Genomic DNA, 27,616 nt, shown 5'->3' on the forward strand with positions numbered 1-27,616 from the left:
TGGCGGCTGGGATCTCAATCCTGCTCGCCTAACCCCGTCATCACTGCGGCCCGCCTGTGCAATTCTCTGAGGGCAGAATCGCATCCGAACACACTGCGTGGCTGAATGAATACCTTAGGCGGTGATGGCTCAACCTGGAGAAACACCAGACTTGGAAAAAACAAAATGTCGCCTGCTCTGGCCCGTCACCAACCTAGGACGGTCACAGCCAAGGCCGAGGATGGCCGAGGCGGGCGGAGGGTAAGTTCTCCTTGGGCTTTTCCCCCCGCTTGTAGATGGAGGACGTGGGCAGGTAGCCGGGCCCGCTGGTCTTGGGGGCCACCCACCGGTAGTAGAAGTGCTGGGTGGGCAGCTGGCTCCGGCTGGCCTGGGGGCTGGACGACGGCAGCATCACGGGCGGCAGCATGATCTCCACGGGCTTCAGCGGGATCACCCTGCCCTCCGGCCGGTGCCTCGAGTAGTTACACGGCCGGGAGGAGCCGGCGTTCTTCATCACGGACGACACCAGCGGGCCGGGGGAAGCCTTTTGGGGTTTTCGGGGGTTCGCGACCGCCGCGCTCGGGGTGGAGTTTTTCTGCGAGGCCGCTGGCTTTGTCAGTAGTGTGTCTGTCTGACTGGCTGCTTTCGTTTCTCGATTCAGGTACTCGGCAATTTTCATCTGGATGCCATTACTTTCCGTCGTGCACGATTTTGTCAGTGCCGTTTTTGACTTTTTCTTCTTCTTCTCGCGCTTGGATGACTTCCCCAACTCCATCCCATCCAGCAGGCCCTTGGCCGCAGCCCGGGCCAGGACGTCTTTCACAGACACGGTCTCAGACGGGTCCCGCTGCAACGAGAGAAGCGCGGTCACCGGGCGCCGCTGCCACTGCGCACCTCGCAAACATGTGTGTGGCTCCCACCTATCATCCCAGCTACCCCAGGGGTTCACACTGAAAGGCTCTCCATTCAAGGCCAGCCTGGGCAAAAAGTTTGCAAAAATTACGGTAAATCTAGATTTGAGCAGATGATCATAAGACAGCTGGTAGCACTGTGTTTTTTGTGTTTATCACACCTCCTTACAAGCAAGGTAATTGACCCGATGCCCGCGGCTCACGCCAGTAATTCTAGTGAAAAGGAGGCTGAGATCTGAGGAACGCAGTTTGAAGCCAGCCTGGGCAGGAAGCCCATGAGACGCTTATGCCCAGTTAGCCCCCAGAAAACTGGAAGTGGCACTGTGGCTTAAAGCAGCACAGCACCGGCCTTGAGCAAAAAGAGCTCAGGGACAGCGCCCAGGCCTGAGTTCAAGCCCCAGAAAAAGAGAGAGAGGTAATTCACTTTTCAATCAAAATATAAATCGTAGCTTGTTGCTTGGAGACATTTTACTCTTCTCACTAATAAACAGTGATTGAGAACATAAAAAATACGTTTGCAAGATCCCCATTTCAACAGAAACAGCTGACCATGGTGGCAAGAGCTATCGTCTCTATGTCAGGAAGCGCACAGCGGATCTCAGTTCCCCGGCTGGCCAGGCACAGTGAGGCCTTCCTTCAAAAATAACCAGAGCAGAAGGCGCCCAGGCATAGAGTGCCTGCCTAGCGAGCGCACAGCCCCACGCTCAAACCTGTTGATGAAAATTTTAATTCATATATATATAACCAAAAGGAAAATAGCAATATATTGGTAGATAAGCCTCAGCAAATGGCTTTTTAAAAACAAACAAAAAAGGGCTGGGGATATAGCCTAGCGGCAAGAGTGCCTGCCTCAGATACACGAGGCCCTAGGTTCGATTCCCCAGCACCACATATACAGAAAACGGCCAGAAGCGGTGCTGTGGCTCAAGTGGCAGAGTGCTAGCCTTGAGCAAAAAGAAGCCAGGGAGAGTGCTCAGGCCCGGAGTCCAAGGCCCAGGACTGGCCAAAAAAAAAAACAAAAAAAAGCCCTTCAGCTTCTCCATTTATAAACCTTGTAGAAAGGAAATTGCTGATGTCTAACTTGTTGGGGAAAATGTGCTGGCTGCCGAGCTGCGTGCGTGGAAGGTGCGGGGTGGGGGGGGGGGAGAGAGCAGGCAAGACAGCAGGGGGCGAAGCTCCGGGAAGGGGTCGCTTGGCACGCGGCGTAACACTCTGCCTGCTATTCCCAGAGGTCTTCAGTTCACCTGACGAGGCTCAGTGGTAGCTCTTTTCCAAAGTGTGACCCAGGTTGGAATTTTTCCCACTTACCTCTCTTGTTAAAATAGAAAGAAAACAACCATTGGTAATTTCAGATGGTTCCATTCTGAAAAATTTATCAGTAGACAAATGTATTTCTTTTAAAGAACACAGTGGCAGAACAGGAGGACTGACCCTGAGGCAGAAATGAGCAAATATTAGACACTTGGAATGGCTTCTTTTCAAGAGAGGAGGAAAGTATGTTGAAACTAAATTTCCTTTATTATATTTTGCCAACCACTTAAGTAAACTTTCACTTAAAAGGTGCTAAAACCATGATCCAAAATACTACATGTTAAAAGGTCTAATACTTCATGCTAGCTCATAATTTCCTATACTTCCCAAATCCCCATCTTTAAATAACTATGCCAAGAATAACAAACTAAAAACTTCTTTTCTGTTAGGTACATGGCTCAGGTCGTAGAGCTCCTGCCTAGACCTGAGTTCAATCCTAGTACTGACAAAGGGGTCATTAAAAAAAAAAAAAAACAGGAACTTCTCTTCACCAAATTACTAATGTTTGGTCAAAATAGGCATGTGCAATAACTACGAAGCTGTAACTCCAGTCTTCCTATATTTCCACATATTATCAACTACAAACTCTCTGACATGCTTCTCTGGGTTACTTTTTGCACTGTTTAAAAATAAAGCTTAGCTGGCTACCAGTGGGTTATGCTTACAATCCTAGCTACACAAGAGGCTGAGCTTTGATGATTGTGGTTTAATGCCAGCACAGCCAGCAAAATCCATCAAACTCATCTCCAAATACACACACACACACACACACACACACACACACACACACAAGTGAAGCTGTGGCTCAAATGGTAGGGTGCTAGCCTTGAGAAAAAAAAAAAAGGGGGCTGGGGATATAGCCTAGTGGCAAGAGTGCCTGCCTCAGATACACGAGGCCCTAGGTTCGATTCCCCAGCACCACATATACAGAAAACGGCCAGAAGCGGCGCTGTGGCTCAAGTGGCGGAGTGCTAGCCTTGAGCGGGAAGAAGCCAGGGACAGTGCTCAGGCCCGGAGTCCAAGGCCCAGGACTGGCAAAAAAAAAAAAAGGACAAAGCCCAGGCCATGAGTTCAAAGCCTACCTTTCATTAAACAAAAAACTATCAACTGCATCACTTTTAGGGTATTAATGGAAGAACTGTATACTTAATGTTCAAGAAAGTAACAAGAAAAGATTTTACATCAGGAATAGACAAACCTCTAATCTCTCACATGCTTAAGATAAAATCCTGATTTTTACGGCTAACATTTAATCTCACATTTACTAGTAGGTCCACTGGTGGATGAGTGAAGGCTTTTTTTGGCAGTACTGGGGTTTGAAATCCAGACCTTTCACTTGGTAGGTCAGTGCTTTGTAACTTGAGTCAGGTCTCTAGTCCAATTAATAAGTAATCTTCATATTCTAGTATGTCCATACATTTAGGATTAAAATATAATAATTCAAAGCAGTTAAGGGCTGGGGATATGGCCTAGTGGCAAGAGCACTTGCCTTGTATACATGAAGCCCTCAGTTCGATTCCCCAGTACCACATATACAGAAAACGGCCAGAAGTGGCACTGCGGCTCAAGTGGCAGAGTGCTAGCCTAGAGCAAAAAGAAGCCAGGGACAGTGCTCAGGCCCCGAGTCCAAGGCCCAGGACTGGCAAAAAAAAAAAAAAAAAAAAAGCAGTTAAACACTAGTCCACATAATTTTTTTTTTTTTTTTTGCCAGTCCTGGGGCTTGGACTCAGGGCCTGAGCACTGTCCCTGGCTTCTTCTTGCTCAAGGCTAGCACTCTGCCACTTGAGCCACAGCGCCATTTCTGGACATTTTCTGTATATGTGGTGCTGGGGAACCGAACCCAGGGCCTCATGTATATGAGGCAGGCACTCTTGCCACTAGGCCATATCCCCAGCCCGCACATAAATTTTTAAAAAGGCAACCTTCAAGCAATTTTGTCTGTTTCTGAGATTTAAATGTATATTCATGATCTCTTACTAGGTGTAAAGCACATGAATAAACCACTAATTCTTTAAAAGATTACCATGTAGTTGGGGAAACTAGTCAGCCCAAACAAACACAAAACTAAATATTAACAGAGCCAAATAGAGCCACAGCTGCGGGCAGGGAGGGTGAGATGCACGTAACTGGCGTGGGAGTGGGCAAGTAAGCAGCTACGCAGCCGGCAGTAATGAACGCCATGCCAGACATCAATACGTTTCCATCAAGGCACATGAGGCGACCGAACTGATTGAAGAGCAAGCAGATAGCACGGGTATAACAGTAAACAGGCACTCCTCCCTTTGCTGTGCTCTCATAAAGAGGGTCTCACTGCAGTTCTTTCTTCCCCATAAATAGTTAAGAAATATGCCATGCATTCACAACATAGTGAATGACAATCATGGTTTCATAAACATGCCTGCAATAATGGCTGAATCAAACACATGCCTGCAATGCTGCTCTTTGCCACTAGATGGCAATTTCACCAATGCTATGTTAAGCTTTCTGGGGGAGGGAGCTCAATGGAGGAGGTGACATCAAGATGCATTATACACACAAATAGACACGTTCAATTGAAAGCCCTTTATATAACTATTTGAAGATAAGCTTTCAGGGCATGGTGTTAGCTGTTAGCCACCAAGAGAAACTATGAAGGATGGAAAGTCAGCAAGAAAGAGCATGCTGCTGTGATTAACATGTTCACTAGTGAAATGGAAAAAGGGAAATAGTTTATTAAAAAGTGCAAACTAAATCATACTAAGAGCCATCAAACATGGTGGCTCAAACTTATCATTTTAGCTACTTGAGTGGCAGCGATTGGACGATCATGTTTCAAGGCCAGCCTGAGCCTAGACATTCATGAGAGACGCCATCTCACTGAATAGCTAGGTGTCTTCCAGCTATGGCGGAAGCATAACAGCTGTGTGCAGTGCCCAGCACATGTCATCCCCAGCGACACAGGAAGGATAACAGCCCAGGGTGGTCTGGGCATAAAACCCTGCCTGGAAAATAACCAAGGCAAGAAAGGAGCTGAGGTGTGGCTCATGTGGTAGAGCACCTGCCTTGCAAGTGTGAGGCTCTACATTCAATCCCCAGTACTGTGCAGATAAAGTCTAGTGAGAAAGAAGTATATTATTTCTATACAGCTTAGAAAATCATATGTTTTAATTTGCACAAACACTTGATTGTTAAGTTGTTTTGTAGCATCCTTTTCTTACCTGTAAGGTTGTATTTTAATCCCCTGGTCTTGAAATTCCAGTGCTTTCTTGACAACTGCTTCATTTTCTTGTGAATAAACTGAGCATGTGCAATAAACAACTGCTTGGGCCTTAGCAACTATATTTAAAGAAGATGTGATTGAAATGGTAACCATTAATAATCCAGTGCAAATTTGCTGTTTGTAGACATGTATTTGCTACTAACACCACCAGGTTTGGGGGGAATGGTTTCCACAAATGCTTGAGTGACTCCCCTTTAAAACAGAACCTTCTATTAGCAAGGTAGGTTTGAGCCAGTAAGTAAATCCAAGGGGACTCTAGGAAATTGAAAAGTCCATCGATATGACCAGCCTAGTTCCAAACCACATGCACATGCTGTGTCTATCATGAGCGTGGCTGGCAGACTTTCCTCTACAACTTAATCACCTCTTAAAGGACTCTAGGAACACAGTGGAATGGGAATCCAAGCTCTGTAAGAACCTGGGTGAATGGTAACAGTGCCTACCGCCTGCCTGGCACTGTTCCACACTTCAGAATGCCTCAGTGAGCACCCAACCCCTGCCCCCCGTGGCACTTACCTTCTGGCACAGGGAAGCCAGACAGAAGCCATAAATGAAAAACTAGATGCTAAACACAGAGGTAGGGAGGAGAACATCTCAGAGGCTACTATTTAAAGCAGGACAGTCTCAGCAAGCAGCAAGGAGATGGAGGACAGACTGTGTGTAGATGGGAAATGGCAGAGCCAGGCACAGAAGGAGAAGTTAGGGGAAGTGGGCCTGGCATGTTCAAGGAGATGTGATCACAGCAAAGGGCATAAGGAAAGAGCAATGGGCAATGAGCTCAGAAAACACAGTATGTCAGCCATTGTGTACAGGGGCTTTGGGCCACTGGAAGGACTGTGGTTTTCACTCTGGCTGTGACAGGGAGCTGCCATTTTGAGAACAGACTGTAGGAGGCCGCTGTAGTAATTCGGGTGTAAGCTGATGGGATGGGCATGGGGGTAGTGGCAGGGCTGGATTCTAAAGCAATACCGAATGCACAGCTTACCTCATGTGCTGTGGGTGTGAGAGAGGAATTGTAGATGACACTCTAGCAAGTGAAGGGCTGACCATTGCTGCCACAGCCTGAAATGGTAGTACTGTAGGGAAACTGGGGGCAGTGGGAGAAAGGCCAGGACTTCACTTTGGACCTATAACTTAGTGATGCCTCTTAATCACTGAGATGTCAAGAAGGCCTTTGGAGGGCTGGGGATATGGCCTAGTGGCAAGAGTGCCTGCCTCATATACATGAGGCCCTGGGTTTGATTCCCCAGCACCACATATACAGAAAATGGCCAGAAGTGGCGCTGTGACTCAAGTGGCAGAGTGCTAGCCTTGAGCAAAAAGAAGCCAGGGACAGTGCTCAGGCCCAGAGTCCAAGCCCCAGGACTGGCAAAAAAAAAAAAAAAAAAAAAAGGCCTTTGGAGAAGCAGGCTTAGAGGCAGGGATCCCCACCCCCCTCCCCCCCAGACTGAACTGGAAATACAATGAGTGTCATCCAGGTGTTTGAAAGCATAGACTATAGTGAATAAACACAGACAAAGGACCTGAAGCAGGAAGGGTGGCGAGTCTGATGGTGAGGAGGAGCCTGACAGAGGGAGGACCTCACAAGGGATGAAGGGAGGCCGGAAAGAAAGCCAGATGTATCATCTTGGAAGACGCATGACGGAAGAGGGAGTGAGCAGTTAGGCCAGCGGCAGGGGTGTGATGTTAATAGACTCAACAGAGAATGGGAGGAGGGATCCAGCGAAACACTTCAAAGAAAGGCAAATCACGTGAGGAAAAGGGGAAAGAACACTGAAGACGTTCCACGAGGATTTTTGCTGGTGAGTGTGTACGATGTCTAAAGTGCACCGAGTGAGAGATGAGGACAGACAGGGCGCATGAGGACGGGAGGTGAGGGAGGAGCTGGGGGAGGGATCCCAAAGTCCCTGTCCCTGATAAAGCGCATCATGCAAGGTGTTTGAGGATTTCAGAGTAGAGAGTGGTAACCACACTGTGGAACTTGGAGATCAAAGGAAGTAGGGGAGCCTGGACTACTTGTTACTTTAGCTAAGGAGGAAGAACAGAGGGTGCTCAGCAAGAAATAGATCAGTAAGTGTTCAAATACTTGAAAAATTATTTTGAGGGCTGGGAAAGTGGCCTAGTGGTAGAGTGCTTGCCTAGCATGCAGGAAGCCCTGGGTTCAATTCCTCAGTACCACATATACAGAAAAAGCTGGAAGTGGCGCTGTGGCTCAAGTGGTAGAGTGCTAGCCTTGAGCAAAAAGAAGCCAGGGACAGTGCTCAGGCCCTGAGTTCAAGCCCCAGGACTGGCAAAAAAAATATTTTTACAATAAGAGGATAGAACAAAGTTATCTTTTACATGACTTGTTTCAAATGGAGTTTGTAGTCATGTCTATCAAAATTTGGAGTCAAACCCTTGATTAAGTAAGACCTTTATTTACCTGCTTTGTGGAGAAATTATACAACTCAACTTACAGTATATATTTCAATAATATAAACTTATAATATTAAGGATTGCAGAATATAATGCTAAGTTGGCATCATAATTGAGCTTCCATCGGGTTGGGCACAGTTGCTCACACCTGTAATCAAAACACTCAGAGGCTTAGGAGGACTAGAGATCAAAGCAAACATGGATTACATAGCAAATCCTGCCTTGAATTTTTTAAAAATTCAGTTTGGAAGCTGGTGGCTCACACTTGGTAATCCTAGCTACTGGGGAGGCTGAGATCTGAGGATGGTGGTTCTAAGCCAGCCCAGATAAGAAAGTCCTTGAGACTCTTATCTCCAATTAACCACCAAAAATGCCAAGAATGGAGCTGTGGCTCAAGTGGGTAGAGTGATAGCTTTAGCAAAATAAGCTGAGACAGTACCTACGCCCTGAGTTCAACCTCCAGGAGCAGCACCAAAAAGTACATTTAAAAAATTCATTAGTAACATGTATAATTATGGCTGTACAAATCACTTTAGCAAAAAAATATTAAATTCTGCTTGCTAACCTTTATTTAAAACGAAAGGCATATTTTAAAGATTTAGCTTACATTCATTAAAATAACTATTTTGTTATTTGAAGATGCTCATACTGTTCTAGAAATTTTGTGCCATGTTTTTCAGTGTTCATGTCTCTGCTATGAAGTCTGTTTTAACACATTAGTAGATAAGAAACTTACATTTCATTGCATGTATGAGCTGTTCATACTGCTGCTGAGCAAGAGCCAGAAGCTTATCTTCTGAGGTGCCCCCTTGTGAGTGATCTTTAAGCAAATCTGCATCTAAATTTCAAAAAGTATATGAGTGCTTTACACATATCATCCTCAACTACTTTCCACATATTGCATATTATTTTCTAATCAGTTTGCCTACTGATAGAAAAATTCCCCCAAATACCTATCAAAATTAAATAGATCACATCAAAAATGCTAACTTCACATTTTAAAAATTAGTGGTTGTTATGTTCAGTTTTCATACTGGTTTTCAAAAAGTACTAAGCCCATTGGGTATTGTTTTCCTCCGAGTGCCATCCAGACAGCCTCACAGTCATGTACATAGAGAAGAATGCAAATAGCCAGAGCCCAGCACTGGAGAGCTGCGCTTCCCCAGATAGAAACCAACGGGTTAGATCACGAGTGCATTTGGACAAACCTGAAATAAAGTGTTAGTACCTTCATGTTCATTTAAAATAAATTCTACGGGGTTGCTGACCCCCAGTCCAGAACAACGAGGCAGCAGCAAAATCACTTTGACCTTCTGTAACCTGTGGTCCTTCGATTCAAGGTTAACAAATGTCTCCGGAAGAATCTCAATATCTAGGAGGGAAAAAAAAGGAATGCAGAAGAGTAATGAAAAAGCCCAGTGTAGGCTTATTGTATCTATTACTCATTTGAAAGTCTTCAACCTCACTGAAAGTAGATCTAGTATAGATTTAGAAAGGGAAATAACTTCCTAAAATATAGGCATTTTCTTAAGAGTGTTTTCAACCTGAATGACTTTTAAGTTAAAAGTTTTTTTCTAAATTCTGAACTTCGGGTTAAATGTTCTTATTTTTTTGTGAAGCATGGATTTATTTGGGCATTGTCAAATACAATCAAACTCAGCCTTCTCAGGTGGCAAGAGGCTGGCCCGCAGTCTGCAGGTTGAACTTGAAGCAGCCCGCGGCAGAAACAGGGCTGCAGATATGTCCTTCACTCTCGGCGTCACCGTCCACCTCGCTGACAGAGAGAAGCCACCTTTTAGTCATCAACTAGATGTCTTTCCTGCCCAATTGTGGTAAGCTATGAGATACAGGAGTTGAGTTTGGCCTACACAGTAAATGCCAGTACGACTTATTTCCCTTTCCTGTCTCATCCTCTTTTATATCCTATGATCCTACCCCAAAATATCAAAACTATTTATGAGGCACAGTCTAAGGTGCTGAACCCACATAATGGAAAGCAGTGCTTTAATAGCTTTGGGGGAACATATATGCATGGGGGAGGGGCGTGGAAAGAGTAAAAAAGCTGGGTATGAAACACTTGCTGATCATGTGGGCACACGTTCAACTTCAGCGAACACAGAACTAGCCACACACAGTTCCAGTTCCAGCAGCGGGGCTGCACATCGCCGATGTGCCTCGGCGTGCCAACACTCTTGCCAGCACCACCCATCTTCTCCACCTTGTCCGGTGGGTGTGTCATGCCAAGGTGGCATCTGAATTGCATTCCTCTCATTGCTAATGGGGTTTGATACTTTTATGTCTTCTTTTGGTGTCTGAATAGCCTTCTTTGTGAGATCTATGGCCATGTCTCTTGCTCATTTTCCTCTTGTCCCATCATCTTGTTTATTGTCCATCTGTACAGCATTGAAATAAAAACTCTTCATCAACATATAGGCCTCCTTTCATCATTTATTTTTGTATCCTCTTAATGAGAGAAATCTTGTTTTTCCTGGAGCCCATCTGATCAATTTTTTTTCTTTTTATCACTAGTACTTTTTCATGTCCCCATTATAACACATACACACAAAAAAATACCTTTATTCATTTTGTATTCCTCAATCTAAGGCATTAGTACCTTCTAGCACTAATCATTTGGGAGTTATGTTTCTAACATGAATATTGTGGGGAAATAAACATCCATGTAATAGCATAATTTTCCATATATTTATTCTTATTAGTATTCACAAGTCTTCCTGAATCTGTAGCTTAGGGTCTTTGGCAACTCCCTTCCTTAAAATTCAATTATTTCTTTTCAATTCCTTTCTTCTGTTCCTGAGATTCTACTCCCCCTTTTGTTCCTATTAGTCATCCTTCTCTCTCTCCAGGCTTTAGTCTAGATACTTTCTCCTGATCATCTTATTTCTCCTTTAGCGTTGTTAATTTACTGCTAACCCCGTCCACTTATTTTTTCATTTGGTGCTGGAGTTCAAACCCAGGGCTTCACACATGTTCTTCCATTGAGCTGTATCCCCAGCTTCATTTATTTCTTAATCTTAAATGTTGTTTTTTAGTTCTATCACTCTTCTAGATCTTTAAAATTACAATAGTAGTCCTCACCACCATCACGGTAATCCACTTGGAAATTACAGTGGCTGTGATGTAGGCTCCTGTTTGTGGAAGGACTGTGGGATGCATGCAATCACTACCCAGGTCGTGCTTCTGTTTTCCAGTGAAATCTGGCAGATGTAAGGCTACACAGCTCCTGGACAGGCTGTGAAATTCTACTGTGTCTCCCTGCTTCTGTGACTCTGCCAAAGTTTTACTTCCTTTGTCAGACTCACAGAACCAATAACAAAATGTGATCTTTACATTTGACTATGGGTGCAGGGGTACTGTATGTGTGTGTGCTAGTCCTGGGGCTTGAGCTAGGGCCTAGGTGCTGTCCTTAAGCTTTTTTTTTTGTTTTTGTTCACTCAAGGCTATAGTGTCCTACCACTTGAGCCACAGCTTCTGGCTTTTGGGTGGTTAATTAGAGATCAGAGTCTTACAAACTTTCCTGTCTGGGCTGGCTTTGAACCATACTACTCAGATCTCAACTTCCTGAATAGTAACTAAGATTACAGGTGCGCTAGGAGTATGGCCTAGTGGCAAGAGTGCTTGCCCCATATACATGAAGCCCTGGGTTCGATTCCCCAGCACCACATATATAGAAAATGGCCAGAAGTGGCGCTGTGGCTCAAGTGGCAGAGTGCTAGCCTTGAGCAAAAAGAAGCCAGGGACAGTGCTCAAGCCCTGAGTCCAAGGTCCAGGACTAGTCCAGCACCTAGTGTGGCTTTGATTTTGTCTATTCAATGAAAAGCAACTACATGTTGATCAAGCCTCAAATTAAGTCAGAGCTAAATGTCAATTCAAAGTTCCAAGATATTACTTTAATTCAACATTAAGCAAGAAGAGCCTGACATAGATTAATGAGGATTTTAGGAGGGTAGTTCATATATAAATATTTTCCATTACAGAGTCAGGCACTGGTGGTGGCTCTTGCCTGTAATCTTAGCTACTCAGTAGGCTGAGCTCTGAGGATCACAGTTAGAAGCTAGCCCAGGCAGGAAAGTCCATGAGACTCTTATCTCTAATTAACCACCTAACAACCGCAAGTGGAGCTGTGGCTCAAAGTGGTAGAGCACTAGCCTTGAGCGAAAGGGCTCAGGGACAGTGCCCAGGCCCTGAATACAACTGACCAAGAAAAAAGAATCTCCACTACAAAAAAAATAAATTCAATCATTTTTTAATTTTTCTATAATATTTTGGAATAGTAATCACCAAAAAAATTTATACATACTTTTACATCCCATTTTTGTGAAAAGTTTCTTCAGGTCGGGATCTTTAGCTTGTGACTGTACTCCACATACAAAGACTTTTGTGGTATTACTGCTTGTTAAGATTGACATATGAGCAACTGTGTACCATGAACCTGTATTGACCATTAAGATATCATCATCCATATTTAGTAAAGCCCTTACAGAATGGACAGCAAGACTTCGAGATTTGTCCTACAAGATAACAGTATGATTACAATTTCAAAGGGCATAACTAGAGACATAAGCAAATTTCTTGCTTAGATAAAATAAAATTCTAAGTAGAAATCTTAAAGCAATACCTCATCCCTTTTAGTTTAAAACTAAATACGTCTAAATAAAAGGTAACAAAGATAGCTAGTTTATTGATAATAAAGTACTTAGCTGTTCAGCAACAGCTGAGTAGCATTAATTTTTAACTAGCAATAAGGCCATGCTAAATCTGTAAACAGAATGAATAGATTAGTAATATCTTAGCTCCAATTCTTGCCCCTTTACAAGAACCCTTCATCTGTCATGACCATTTCTTTCTTCCCCAGAACACTGCTAGCTAAACTACACTGCCGCTGGCTCACAGAGGTTCAAATTGCCATGCTCCATACAATCGTCAAAGCGGGCCTGCCAGCCCTGCGCCACTGCTGTCAACACTGTACTAGGGGAGAGGTGCTGTGCAGGAGTGCGGGGGGTGGGGGGCAAATCTTAGAAGCCTCCAGAGGAGTCTGGAATTGAAGGATAGAAGTATGAAGTCATCCTCTCTCATTTGCACCATTTATTGTTTAGAATATGGAATTATGTTCTATCTCACACTCTCTTCCTGTATTGCACTATATAAAGCCATGTTGGGGAGAGTGGGAGAGAGAAATATTCCACGCTGAGTTTGCATATGCAGGACGGCGCTAGCATGGAACAGAGGAAAGGCCTCCTTGTAGCTTCTCTTGAGTCCTCCTTTAGGAGGAAAAAACTACAGCGTCCTGCTGCCAGCTAGCATCCCACTGGGTGTGGAGAGAATATGTGCTTCACGACTCCACATGACACCTCGGGGCCAGCGGGAGCCCTGGGCGCAGACAGCACAGGAGCGGCGCTGGTCTTAGAAACCCCTCTGACATGCCATAAGAATAGAAAGGGTCAGGTTTTATTCTTGGGTGGAGGGAGTCTTTGGCAAAGCAGGGTTGGTTCCGAAAGTAAACAGTAATTTACCTGAAAAATAAGTTTGTACTCTTTGAATAGGTCTGTATTGATAAGATCGCTTTTAAGATGAGATGGAAAAATTAAAACATCACAACAATGTTGGTCCACAGCAAAGACTTTTCCATCGATATGTAGTACAGATTGGACTCTATTATAGCCTTTCTTCTTCAAATTGCTAAAAACATTTTCAGGGCTGTAAATACACAATCGGGTATAATTATAATACACTAAAATCTATTTACTATTCATTAATAATATATTAATTTTTGCTGAAACAAAGATATCACTGCATACACTGCCTCTCATAGAACTTACAATGTTAGCCAAAAATAATTTAGCTAGCCATACCTATGAGCCCTCTTCTTAACTAACAGCTGGCCCAATGGCTCATACCCTGCCATTCCATTCTTCTAGATGTGTCCTCCCATGGTGCTCTACCACTTGAGCCACACTTACAGCCAGGCATTTTACTGGTTAATGAGAAATGGCGTCTCATGGACTTTTCTGCTCAGACTCACATCAAACCTTGATGCTCAGATCTCAGCTTCCTGAGTAGCTAGGATTATAGGCATAAGCCATCTGCACCTGGGAAAAGTACTGTTTCTCAGGGGAAGGACGTTATTTGGAGGGGGGGTGGGGTGGGGGGGGAGCAGAGGTTGTTTCCTTTCTTTCTTTCTTTTTTTGGTGCCAAGACCTGGGGCTTGACCTCAGGGTCTGGATGCTGTCCCTGAGCATTTTTGCTCAAGGCTAGCACTCTACCATTTGAGCCACAGTGCCACTTTCACCCTTTTTGTTGTTGTTGTTGTTGTTGTTTTGATGGTTAATTGAAGAGTCTTGTGGACTTTGCTGTCCAGGCTGGCTTTGAACTGTGATCCTCAGATTTCAGCCTCCTGAAGAGCTAATATTAAGGCATAAGCCACCAGTACCCAGCAAAAGTACTATTTCTCATCAAATTATTATTTTTAATAATAATGGAGACTTAAACTGTGAGTAAAGAATTTGATTAGGCAAAGAAGCTAAAGAGAGACTTCACAGGAGAAGAGATAAAAATGGCAAAGAAACATATGAGGAAATGTTCAACATCCCTAGCAGTAAAGGAAATGCAAATAAAAACAACCCTGAGATACCACCTCACTCCAGTTAGAATGGCCTATACTTTGAACTCAGGCAACAACAAATGCTGGAGGGGGTGCGGGGAAAGAGGAACCCTTCTCCACTGTTGGTGGGAGTGCAAATTAGTACAACCACTTTGGAGAACAGTATGGAGGTTCCTCAAAAAAGCTCAGCATAGACCTACCCTATGACCCAGCCATACCACTCCTAGGCACCTATCCTGAACAACAGATCTCAGGATATCAAAAAGACATCTGCACATCCATGTTTATGTTTATCGCTGTACAATTCACAATAGCCAAAATATGGAAACAACCCAGATGCCCCTCTACAGATGAATGGATCCAAAAAACGTGGTACCTATACACAATAGCGATTAGAAATGATAAAATATTGGTATTCACAGGGAAATGGTCAGAACTTGAACAAATAATGCTGAGTGAGACAAACCTAGAACACAGAGAACAAAGGGGCATGATCTCCTTGATATATGACTGTTAAGGTGGGGAGGGGGGTGGACAGTAGAGACCAGGTCTGCGAAACAAAAAACTTCTTGTCAAATGGTATTTCCACAGGTTTGGGTCAGCGACCTTACATTATGTATCTAAAACCAAACAATTACTAAACAGAAAAAGGTCTAAAATAGACCTATCAGTGGATCACAATAGCTCAACAGCTATGTATATATGATCATATAAGACAAGGATAAGCAAACTCTATTGTTGATGTTATATTTAAAGTTCTAGGTGAATTTCCTTTGGCGTACGCCACGTGGCTACTGTATACGTTTTTGGTACACTGGGTATTGTGTGTATGCCTGCCTGATCTAGGGAAGGGAAAAAAAAAAGGGTGTAAGATATCACAAGAAATGTACTCACTGCCCTATTATGTAACTGTACCCCTTTTGCACAACACCTTGTCAACAAAATTTAATTAATAAAAAAATTTTTGATTAAAACTCTTACCTGATTTTACAGGTATTTATCCAAGCATAAAGTGGCAAGGTGGAGGCCCTTAGTTCCTGCTTCCTGACTTCTTCTGGCAGAATCTGGTATATAGAAAGGGCGTCGTGTTTGATTCGACATCTTGCCAATGCTGCAGCCAATTTTGTCTTAAAACTAGAGATAGAGAATTCATTCTTGATGACTGTTGTATTTGAAACAAGATTCAGTTCTCCATTAGAAATTTTAACAAACCACATTTAGAATTTTTTTGGTGGTACTCATATTTGAACCCAGGACCTTGCACTTGCAAGGCAAGTATTCTGCCATTTTAAAGTTACTACTTAGATAAAGTCTTATACCTTTTCCCCAGGCCAGGACCACAATTCTCCTATCTACAACTCCCTTGGATCTGAGATTACAGACTATGTGCTGTCATGGCCAGCTTGTTTAAGATGAGGTCTCACTAACTTTTTTGTCTATGCTGGCCTTGAATCTTGATCCTCCTGACCTCTGCCTCAAGGAGCTGGGATTAAAGGCATGAATAAGAAAAAGAATCTATGTGAGGGCTGGGGATATAGCCTAGTGGCAAGAGTGCCTGCCTCGGATACACGAGGCCCTAGGTTCGATTCCCCAGCACCACATATACAGAAAACGGCCAGAAGCGGCGCTGTGGCTCAAGAGGCAGAGTGCTAGCCTTGAGCGGGAAGAAGCCAGGGACAGTGCTCAGGCCCTGAGTCTAAGGCCCAGGACTGGCCAAAAAAAAAAAAAAAAAATCTATGTGAGGAAATGTGATTCATCTTCATGTAGTTTAATATTCATAAACCATTCAAAGTAAAATATTTTCCCACTTAATAAAGGAAAGATCACCAAGCTTTGAAAATACAGATGTGTTTTCTTATCTCAGCAGGACTGCCATTTTCCACTTCCTGCATTGCTGTTTGCAAAGAACCTTGACAGAAAGCCAAGGCTGTTCTAGGGCTCAACTCATTTGTTTCATATTCTCAGATCAAATTTTTGTGCTACTTCCTGTCTAAAACTCAACATCTTTACCTCATGGGTCTGATCTAGTTTTTCAATTGCTTGGAGTAGGACAAATCTGATGTAAGACCATCACCACCATATAATTACATTTTTTTAAAGTACTCTAACTGGCCTGGAACCAGAGGCTCATGCCTATAATCTTACTTACATACGAGGCTGAGATCTGAAGATCACAGTTCAAAGTCAGCCTGAGCAGAAAAGTCCATGAGACTCTTAGCTCCAATAAACCACTTAAAAAAGCTGGAAGTGGAGTTGTGATTCAAGTGATAGATCGATAGCCTTGAGCACAAAAGCTCAAGGACAGCACCCAGGGCTGAGTTTAAGCCCCAGGACTGGCAATTGCGGGGAGAGGGGAAGAAGCACTCCGTTCCTTGTGGAATAGATGTGGAAACCAGATGAGGAATGTGTGTATTCCAGAAGTCCATGTGATAGATTGAGGAAGCGTGACGTGGATGGTAGGAGTGGAAATGTGAAGAAGTAGACAGGTTGCACTCAAATGAGCATAACCAGATCTGTTATGGCCAGAGGGAGGACAGCACCATGGGAGGAGCAGGAGTCATGTGCTTGTGAGCTGTAATATGTTCAGTCCTCTGACCTCCTAGGCCATGTCCTTTGCTTGCCTCTCTTGAACTGTCAGCTAATGCTCATCAGCAGGTAAGTCAGGTCTTTCTCACTTGGTTAGAGCCCTGTGCCTTTTCTGGCTGACTGTCTCAGCTCCCATTAGCCCCTCAGAGAATACTTAAGATGGCCACGAAAGTCTCCTAAGTCTCGATATCCAACAAAACCTGAGAGAAGCCCAGGAAGATTAAAACTGAGAGCCTGCACACAGCACATTGTTCCACCGAACTTTCTGTACCTAACTCACTTGTCTATCCCAGGGAGCAGATTTTCCAAAACACCCAAGCAGTAAGCAGGCTCTGGGTGAATACATCTGATGGCTCTTGCACTGCCTCATCCCATAATTCCTCATAGCTATAATGTACATGAGCTACGCCTGTGTCACATCTTTAATGAACCTCATGTGTGCTGTGGCCTCGGCCCTCAGTCATTTTAATGGTTTGAAATGCCCATAAAAACATGAAATGAGACATCATACTACTGACAACTGTTTCAGACTATTCACGAAGTAAAAATCTTCCTACAGGACTTCAGTTGCTATATGTTGCTTTCTATTAAACTTCAACAAGGCAATAGCAAAAGCTATAGCCAGCCGTGTCTTCCTCCCGTTTGTACTGCTACGAGAGAACATTGGAGACGTGCATTTCTAATGGGAGCAGTTTCTCTCTCACAGTTCAGGAGGCAGGAGAGGAATGCGCTGGCATCTGGTGAGGGGCTTCCTGCAGTGCCATGTGTGGCAGCTGGCAAAGGACGAAAGTGCAAGAGAACAAACACACTCCTACACGCTCTTCTAGTCAAGAAGACAAAGCCGCAGGCTGCACGCCTCCCAGTGCGGCCACATCGGATGTGACGTTTCCAGCACACAATTTTTGGGGTCCGGTTGGGATCCAGCCTTTAGACTTGGCGGGGGACTTGACGTCCTTCCCCCAGCCCTAGGGGAATGCAGAAGCAGGCTACAGTTCTCTGGGTCCGGAACCAGAAGAACCGGCTTTGCACCCAGCCCCCAACCCAGCCCAGGCGCCTCCCTTTCTCGCCCTGGCTCGGCGCTTTCGAGTGAAGTTAGCTCAAGGGGATCATGTGATAGCTCTCAGCCTATCGGCATCCTGGCCGATCACCTTCTCTCGCTATCATTTCCCTTGACACCCGCCTTAATAAATCAGATTGCTCTGGAAGCCTTCTCCGAGACTCGCGTAGGCCTGACTTTATTTACCGGTAAGGAGGTGGGCATGCGTTCTCGTTAGGCCGCCCGCGAGGTCGGTACTGACCCCTCCGTCCCATCCTGGCTATCTGCCGGCCAGGTGTCCAGGAGAGAGGACAAGAAAAGGGGGAGGCGAGAAACCTAGCTGAGCCTTGATCCCCACGCCGGGAGAGGCGACACGAGCCCGACAGGGTCCTATTCAAACCACAGAACAGGGTAACACTGATCACTTTTGGACCTCTTACTAAGTGTCTGGCTCAAAGCCAGGCACTTTACACGCACTAGTTTAATGAGTTCTTGCTACCCTTTGAGGCAGAAACTTCTCAAAGTAGGCTTCGTGGTGTTTGGTATGAACAGGGAGGGTTATTCTGAGTAAAACACAGTCTATACACATCTGAAATATCATGGTGAAAACCCCTGGTGCAATTTTAGCACACACCAAAAAGCAAAGCATAACCTAACATGAAACCAAACAGACCTGGTTGGGGGAATGGGTGCATGAAAGGAGGGGTAAATGAGAAAATATATGTTGAAGCAGAAAATAGAACAATAGAACTGTTTCTGTTAAAAGTTGTTCTCAAGACTCTGCATATAGAAATTCACTGAATCTTCACAAGGGAGTTTTGAACTAGCACTGAGGAAGAGAGACAGGCGAGATTGCTCGAAATACCTATGTATGTGGATGGTGACATTACAATGAACCCTCCTTTTGTACAATTAATGAATAGCAATAAAACATTAGCCGGGCACCAGGGACTCATGCCTGTAAGCCTAGCTACTTGAAGGCTGAGATCTGAGGATCGTAGTTTGAAGCCAGCCTGGGCAGGAAAGTCCGTGTGACTCTTATCTCTAATTCCACCAAAAAAGCTGCAAATGAAGCTGTGGTTCAAGTGGTAGCATAATACCATTGTGCACAAAAGCTCAGACAGGGTCCAGGCTTTGAGTTCAAGCCCTATGACTGACCAAAAACAAAAATTAAATTGTTAGTTTATTCTTAAGGAAATTGATTTTCTTTTTCCAATTTGGGAAAATAATGAGTTTTCTTCCTAGGGTTGGAGTTTTCTCATATGATACATGGTAAGTCCGGTAGGTGCCTTTAAAAGCTTAAAAAACAAATAATAGCTACTCCAAATGAAGTTTAATTTGTGCTAGAAATACTATATAATGATTTTCTACATGCTTATATGTAGATCCTGCAACTAAAGCTTTCAAAGCAACTTAATTTTAAACAGAATATTTTCTTTCTCAATAAATTTTTAACACTTGTAGACAACTGCAAGTTATAATGTACACAACTTTACATTGAACACACTAACGTTTATTTCACTTGTACAATTACCTGTTGAGAAGGTTCTCTACTTCTTGAACTTCCGCTATGGACTCTTCATTATCAGTAATAACACGATTTTGGAATTTTCTATCTTGGAAATCATATAGCATCACAACAATAAGACTGCTCAAGTGATCTGGCTAACACATAACAGGGAAACATACAAAGAAAAGTATACAACATTCAACAGCAATTTTACAGCCCATTATTTTTCATAACAATGTGGGAACATGATTATTTTTACATAGTCTTGTTAGAGTTGTCAAAATGGGGGAGGGATAGCCCAATTTTTTAAAAAATCTACAAAAAAGATAATTTTAAGCATGTTCAACAAAAAGAAAGAATAAGGGTCAGTATCAAAAGAATAAAGAGGAGAGTCCACGTTTTGAAGAAGCCTCAATAGTAAGCTTTAATATTTTCTTACTAAAAAATCATGAGACAAGTTAATTCTAAAAATTGTATACTTACTATTGTGGTACTTGGGAAGATATAGCTGTCTATTAATATACTTTCCAAAATATCTTGATCTGCAAGAAATGGGAGATGTCTGTATCAGAAATACCAAAGCTGGAAGTGAAGACTTAGATGGCAATAGTAAGAATCCTTATGGATCCAGCTCCACATGGAGTGGCAAAGCATAGCCATCTGAACAATCAAGATATTAAAGAAGACCTAATTATTATTGTTAGGCATGGCTTCTCCTAGTCTTTTGAAGTATTGCTGGACTTGACTTTGCTAATCACTTCCTTAGGATTGTTGTTCTCTGCTTAGGTTATGTTGAGGAAAGTTGGCAGTTGCCTTTTTTTAACATCCTTGTCAGTGTAGTGTCAGGATTAGGGCTTTGCTGTCCTATGGAGGTGACAGGGCAGGGTTCCCTCTTCCTTGGTGCTCTACAACACTCCCTGTCTGGCTTCAGGGTTTTTATGTTGTTGCTTGGTTTGGGTTTTGTTTGTCTGTGCCAGTCCTGGGGATTAAACTCAGGGCCTGTGCTTCTGTGAGCTTTTGTGCTCAAGGTTAGCACTACTACTTGAGCCAAAGCTCCACTTCCAGCTTTTTGTTTTTATGGAGATTAGAGTCTTATGGACTTTCCTGCCCTAGCTGGCTTCGCAGCACCATCCTCAGAGCTCAGCCTTCTTAGTAGCTAGGATTACAGGTGTTAAGCCACCAGAGCCCAGCAAATGGCTTGTTTCTAACTGAAGTATCTGACAGAGCTCACTAGTGATAGGGCAGTTAATCTTAAATCCAAATGACAAGAGCTGCCAAATAAAGACCTTAATATGAGCTGGTGCTGGTGGCTCACACCTGCAATCCTATTCAGGAGGCTGAAATCTGAGGATCATGGTTCAAAGCCAGCCTCGGCAAGAATGTTAAGACTCTTATCTCCAATTAACCACCAGAAGTAACACTGTGGCTGAAGGTGGAAAAGTCCTAGCTTTGACTGGAAAAGCTCAGGAATAGCACCCAGGCCTTGAGTTCAAGCCCCATGACCAACCAAAAACAAAATCTGAGTGTGGACAGTCTTTGAAGAAGAGAACATAGAATAATTATCATAAAGATACTAAGTAAAAACAAGTAGACATATTTTTAAAACCTCCGCAGCATTCGTGTGTGTGAGAGAGAGAGAGAAAGAGAGAGAGAATGGATGAAATCAAGGGGGGAGAAAAAGAGAGAGGGGGGAATGGATGAAATCAAGGGCCAGCTTCAATTCATTCAATATTCATGGAAAACCTATTATGCAGTGTACATTCATCCTTATTTGGGAGATGAAAAATTAATTTGAGAGCAGACAATATTCATAGGAAATCTTTCAAGAAGTGTTATCTATATTTTAGTCCCCAACTATGGTGATACCATATAAGAGTTGAGTGCTATTTCATTTATAAGGAAAATGAAGTTGAGAGTTTCACACCATTAGCAAAGCAAACCAATTGCTGTCAGCTTCCTAATTCCCAGAGCAAACCCAAGATATGTTACAGAAAACAAAGTCATCACAAGCTTGAAGGGCTTCCAGCATGGCAGACCTGCCAGGGCAGTGCAACTGCCAAGCACAAGCAGAATGAAGGACAATAGGCCGTGATTTCACCAACACTGCATGTGGTATCTAGGGCTCTTGTCAGAAACAATTATCACCTCTGAGTTGCCTTTAGTATTATGCACAAAGCATTATCTGTGTACATCTGAAATGGATATAACATTCTATTATGTGTTAGAAGTTGTTCTAAAGGCTTTTCATATATTCATTCACCTAATCTTCCACAATGATCCTGTTACAGGAAACAAGGTGCAGAATAATTGAAGAACAAGTGCACAGTACGCAGCAAGAGGCAGATTAGGGGCCCCACCCCACGGAGGATGGCAAGGTCAAGCTGCAGTGCCTTTCCTCATCTTAGTCCTGCAATAAGCCTGTGTAAGTAGCCAAATAAAGCGCACTGCTAATGCCTTGTGTAAATTATCAGGTTGAAAACCTTTCCTTTTCCAGAATGCAGCCCAATAATTCCAATTACACTCCACCCTCCCAGTAATTACTACGGAAATGAATGCCACCACATTCCTCCTGGCCTCTCTTTCCCTGGAAAAGGATAAGCGAGTTTGACGGGTGAAGGGAAAGGAGTGTGCCCCTCTCTCTCATTCCCCTCTCTCTGCCGCTGGCTGGGCAGGCGGCCTGCTGCATTGCGCAGCTGCACAGGCTGTGATGACGCCAACTGTGCTCTGGACAAGGGAAGTCCCTAGTTCAAGAGCAGAATGTCACCCTGTGCCAGTGGCTCACGCCTGTAATCCTAGCTACTCACAAGGCTGAGATCTGAGGACCACGGTTCAAAGCCAGCACTGGCAGGAAAGTCGGTGGGATTCTTATCTCCAATTAACCACCAGAAAACTGAAGCAGAGTTGTGGCTCAAGTGGTAGAGCGCTAGCCTTGAGCAAAAGAGCTCAGGAGTTCAAGCTCCACAACTGATGTTTAAAAAAAAAAAAAAAAAAGAATAGGTGGGTGTGCCAGTGGCTCACACCTGTGACCCTGGCTACTCACAAAGCTGAGATCTAGACAACTTGAAGCCAGCCCTGGCAGAAATTTCACTAGACGCCACCTCCAAACTAACAAGTGATAGACAGGCTTCAGGTAAGGAAACTATGTAAGTTTGAGGCCCTGAGTTTAAAGTCCAGAACCAGCAGAAGAAAAAGACAACCTGAAAAGCACAGAACAGCCAAAGGTATACACTTGATAGCCATCCAGTTGCAAGATTTTATTTTTTCTGTTTCTATTTGCTCCAAAAAATATGGCAATGGGCTCTAACAAAGAGGACTATTAGCCAAGCACGTGTGTGTGTATGTGTGTGTGAGGGAGAAAGAGAGAGAGAGAGAGAGAGTCGCTATCCCTGAGATTTTTGTGCTCAAGGCTAGTGTTCTATCCCAGTGCCATTTTCAGCTTTCTGGTGGTTAATTGGAGATAAGAGTCTCGCAGACTTTCCTGCCCAGGCTGGCTTTGAACCACAATCTTCAGATGTCAGCCTCCTGAGTAGCAAGGATTACAGGAATAAGCCACTGATGCCAGGCTCCAAGCACTCACTCTTTAATAACATTTATAGGTATGTTGTTCCTAAGACCCTAAGGAAAAAAAACCTTTTCTAAACTATGATCCCTGAACTTAAAATTTTATGAGACATATATGAATTTATAAAACATCAAGTTGAAAGCGTTCAGAGACTACAGAAAATAAAGATAAAAGTGAAGCATACAAGTCTCCCAATATTTTAAAAGTTTTTAATTATGTCGGAAAATGTACTATATTAGAATTTCAATTATTGTTCCAGGGCTGAGAAATCAAACCCAAGGCCTAGCACATGCTAACCACATACACTCAACTCCTAGACTACATCACCATCCTCCAGAATTCTGACTTTATCTGAATGTCTAGAAATTACTGTAATAACTTAAAGCAAGGTATTACTAAAATACTTTTTTTTTTTTTTGCCAGTCTTGGGGCTTGAACTATGGGTGCTGTCCGTAAGCTCCTAGGCTAGCACTCTACCACTTGGAGCCACAGCACTACTTTCGGTTTTCTGGTGGTTACTTGAAGATAAGAGACTCATGAGGACTTTTCTACCTGGGCTGACTTTGAATCTTGGTCCTCAGATTTCAGCCTCCTTAGTAGCTAGGATTACAGGTGTAAGCCACTAGTTCCCAGCTTATTAAAACACTTTTAAGCAAGTAACCAATCAGCACCATTTATTTTTATAATTTGAAATTATTTAACAAAAGAATATTTTGTTCAAGGAAAAACAGGTGTGCAAAGCCTATGAATTAAACTGAATAAGATGTTCTGGGCCATTAAGAAAGATCAAATAAGACCCTTTCATAAAAATAGGCTGGGTGCAGTGTCTTACATCTGTAGTCCATCTACTTGGGAGGCAGTGATTGGCAGAAACAAGGCTTGAGGCCAGCTTCAGCAAAACAGGAGATCGCACCTCAACAAAAAAGCTGGCATAGTGGCCATGCCTGTCACCCCATGTACTCATGAAGCACCAGTAGGAGGAAGGAGGTCCAGGCTACACTAGGGAGCAGTAGGGCCCCTGACCTGAAAAACAACTAAAGCAAAAAGGCTGCAGACAAGACTCAAAGTGTAGAATGTCTGCCTAGCAGGTGAGAGGCCTTGAGTTTCAACACCAGTATCACACACAAAGAGGAAGAAGTAATATAAGTAATATATTACACACATCTTTATAATACAACCACATTCAGTCAAACTGTACACTCACAAGTTGATAATTCACCACCAGCAAGGGACTCTGAAACCTTTGAAGCAAATTAGAAAGGAGAAGTCTTATGATTGGCTCCCCAAATCTAGTTATAATACATTAATTTTACATAGAATAATTCAGGCATTTACTATTGATTTCTAAAGAAAAAAGTCAATATCCTACTAGAATGAAGAGTCCAAAAGCTTCAACCCGAATGGAAAAAACTGGTTATAACTTAAGAAAAAGAAGTCATGGGCAAAAGAAGAGAAAGATGAAAACTGGAGTAACTTTCAGACATCAGAGTTAAGGTGTATAATCTCTGCAGACAACTAACAGATATATTCATGACTAAGTAATCAATGGAAACTTTCAATTCAATTGACAATTTTTCCCTGCTTGCTATGTGCAAAAACATGCTGGGACCACTTGTCCTAACACTCAGTAGGGAAATTGCAAATGACTTCTGCCCTTTTCCAGGGAAGCAACAAGCTCATGGTTTCAGCCATGCTGCAACAATACAAACATTCTGGAATCTCTTTGGACTTTCATTATTCAATTTTCAAGTTCATAGTCACAACTAGTACAGTAAAAGGCTCCAGACCCCTCCGACTGCTCTCCTCAGAGTATGAATATCCAGTTATTTCCCAGAGTCAGCTCTACATTTGGAAGTTGTTTACTAACATTACTGGCTCTTTAAACTCAAGTCTGGTACCCTATGGACCTAAAGTTTGACTCCATAAGTTAAAGCTGTTAGCTAAAAAATACAAACATCTTAATTGGGGTTGAATTAATTTTGGCATTCACTTTTAGAGAGTTTGGTGTTTAGTGTTTTTTTTTTATTGGAGGGGAGGGGATGTTTGCTTGTTTTGTTTTTGGCTGCACTAGCATTTGAATTCATGGCATCTCTCTACCTCTTGGGCTGCCACTCCCAGTCCTTGTACTTCCTTTTTTATTATTTGTTATTTTATCATTTTAAAATATTGTGCGTTTTCTTTTGTTTCTCTTCCTGTTTCCACTCTCCCCTAATGGTTTACATTTGTGAAAGCTCATAGACAAAAATACAAAATGAGATTCCACAAGGATGCGATGCAAATAAATATGCAAAGAGATTGGACTAGATTCTTCAGTGGATTCTTAATTCTCCTTCCTCGTCGAATTGTTTCCTGATCCTTTTAATGACTGTGCACTACTCCTACCTAAAGACAAGGTAATAGACTGTTAATAAAATAACAAAAAGGGAGTTTCACTGGAATCCTCATTCCTTGATGTTTGCAATGGACCAAAGCTTTGCACACGGGTGAACATGAAGCCCAGAGAGGGGCGGCCTGGTCCAGGCCCCGGGACTACCCTCATCTGGAGCCAATCTTCAGGGCTGGTACTGCTACTCACACTTAAGGGTGCTGAACGCCAGCTCATAGGACAATCGCTGCAAGGACTCGTCCTCATACTGGGGCAGGGACTGCAGGGGTTCGCTCCCGTACTTTATTAAGGCTTTCTCTGGCGACTTTTCGATCCGAATACCCCGAAACACATTTGCTGCCGTCACGTACACAGAGTCCGGGTAACCAGTTTTCTCGGGGGTGCCAGTTGAACTTTGCTCGCTGGAGGATGCATCGCACAGCTCCAGGGCAGACAGTTGGGAGATCTCCTCGATGTTCTCAGCGGTCTCGAACTCCAGGTCGTCGGTGGAGTTCAGCATCTCGCCCCTCGGCGGCCTGCGGTCAGCACCTCGCGCGTCCACTACAGCTCCGATGGCGCGGGAAGAGCTTTTCCTTGTAGCTCAAGCATCGTCTCTGCGAAGCAAAGGGTCGGGCAGGTCAATCCCTTGGCTGGTGAATCCCTTGGCTCCACAGCTCCTCTCGAGGCGCCCAGCCCAGCCCACCCCATCGCGGTGTCAGCTCACGCCCTGCCCGTAACCCCGGCTACTCGGGAGGCTGAGCACCGAGGATCGCGGTTCGAAGCCAGCCCAATCGGGAAGGTTTGTAACACTCTCATCTCCGATGAAGCAGCAAAAGGCCGGAAGTGGGGCTGTGTCTTAAATGGTAGAGAGCCAGCCTTGAGCAGAGAAGCCCAGGGAGAGCGCCCCGGCCCTGAGTTCAAGCCCCAGGACCGGCGCGCACACAGTAGACTAAAGTGTGGCGTTTTCGGGGACCCGGGGCACCCTAGATGCCGGCCCAGCCCGAGGTGAAGCCGCGCCCCCCGGCGGGGGCGAGGGAGCCGAAGCCGCCCCGCCGGCGGCGGTTCGGGGCCCGCCCTTACCCTGAGGGCGGATGCTTCCCGCGGCTGCCGCGGCTCTGCGGGAACCTGAGGCGGGGAATGGAAACGGGCGGCTCCGAAGCCCGGGCAGCGGCGGCGGCGGCCCGCGAAGGCCGTTTGGTTCAAATACAGCCGCTCCCATCGGCCGGGTTCGGGCAGGGGGGGCGGCGCCCCTGGCGTCCGGTTCGCTCGGGCTCCGAGAAGGAGGCCCGCTCCTCGAGGGCCTCGCCCGGCCTCGTGCGGCGCCCAGCGCGGGCGTGGCGGGAGACGACAGGACGCGCGGCCCCGCGGCAGCCTCGGGCCGAAGTGGTGGAGGGGTCGGCTCGGCCTCCCCCCCGTTTCTCACCGTGGACTCGTCCAAGGCCCGCGTCTCCATAGCAACGGGGGCGGGGCGCCGCGCGCACTCCGGACCTTCCCGCGGGAGTTGGCCGCCGGCGGCCCGCACTCGGCGAGTGGCTGGCTCGGTCGCTCTCCGTGGCACCTGTTTGGGCCCGACGCTTGGTGCTTGCTGAGAGCTCGGGCCTGAGACTTGTTGGTAAATACTTACGGCAAAGTTTGGCGTAGCCTGATGCACTTCAGTACCTTTCCACTGCCAAGCAAAAGGCCTTACTAAGAAAAAAATCTTAGTACTTAGGCGCTGGTGGCTCAGGCCTGTAGCTACCCAGGAGGCTGGGATGTGAGGACCACGGTTCAAAGCCAGCTCGGGCAGGAAACCCCGTGAAACCCCTTGTCTCCAATTACCTCCTTCTCCCCACCCCCACCCCCAAAGAAAGCCAGAAGGGGAGCTGTGGCTCAAGTGGTGGAAGGCCAGACTTGAGCGAATAAAGGTAAGGGACAACCCTCAGGCCACGAGTTTGAGCCCCAGTACCAGCACAATGGAAAAGGGGGAAAAAAAATCCTGGTACTTCTGGAGAATAGAAACTTGGATTTTTACCAAGTAACAAGGGTTGATCTTAATGCAGTCAGCCAGAAAGCTGCAGTTTGGA

At 44.6% G+C, this 27,616-nt stretch overlaps 1 protein-coding gene across 1 annotated transcript; it reads right to left on the bottom strand.

The window, feature by feature from the left end:
• On the bottom strand, positions 1–26,831 carry Nsun7 (NOP2/Sun RNA methyltransferase family member 7). The gene is made up of 12 exons (XM_048364326.1): positions 26,634–26,831; positions 25,764–26,167; positions 20,110–20,168; positions 19,651–19,781; positions 15,476–15,628; positions 13,407–13,590; positions 12,194–12,404; positions 9,104–9,247; positions 8,612–8,713; positions 5,399–5,516; positions 2,199–2,322; positions 1–826 (listed from the first exon to the last, which is right to left on the bottom strand). Exons 2-12 carry the CDS (start codon positions 26,071–26,073, stop codon positions 203–205), a joined length of 2,160 nt encoding a protein of 719 aa, XP_048220283.1. The 5' UTR covers positions 26,074–26,167; positions 26,634–26,831; the 3' UTR covers positions 1–202.
• Between the last annotated feature and the right edge of the window lie 785 nt (positions 26,832–27,616).

Source organism: Perognathus longimembris, chromosome 16 (assembly GCF_023159225.1).
Source record: "Perognathus longimembris pacificus isolate PPM17 chromosome 16, ASM2315922v1, whole genome shotgun sequence".
NCBI classification, from domain to species: Eukaryota; Metazoa; Chordata; class Mammalia; order Rodentia; family Heteromyidae; genus Perognathus; species Perognathus longimembris.

Coding starts and splice junctions, on each gene's coding strand:
- Nsun7 (XM_048364326.1), bottom strand. CDS start 26,073: ATGCTGAACTCCACCGACGACCTGGAGTTCGAGACCGCTGAGAACATC. Junction 13,591..15,475: donor ATAAATACCTGTAAAATCAG/GTAAGAGTTTTA, acceptor GTGTATTTACAG/CCCTGAAAATGTTTTTAGCA. Junction 12,405..13,406: donor AGTACAAACTTATTTTTCAG/GTAAATTACTGT, acceptor GTTATCTTGTAG/GACAAATCTCGAAGTCTTGC.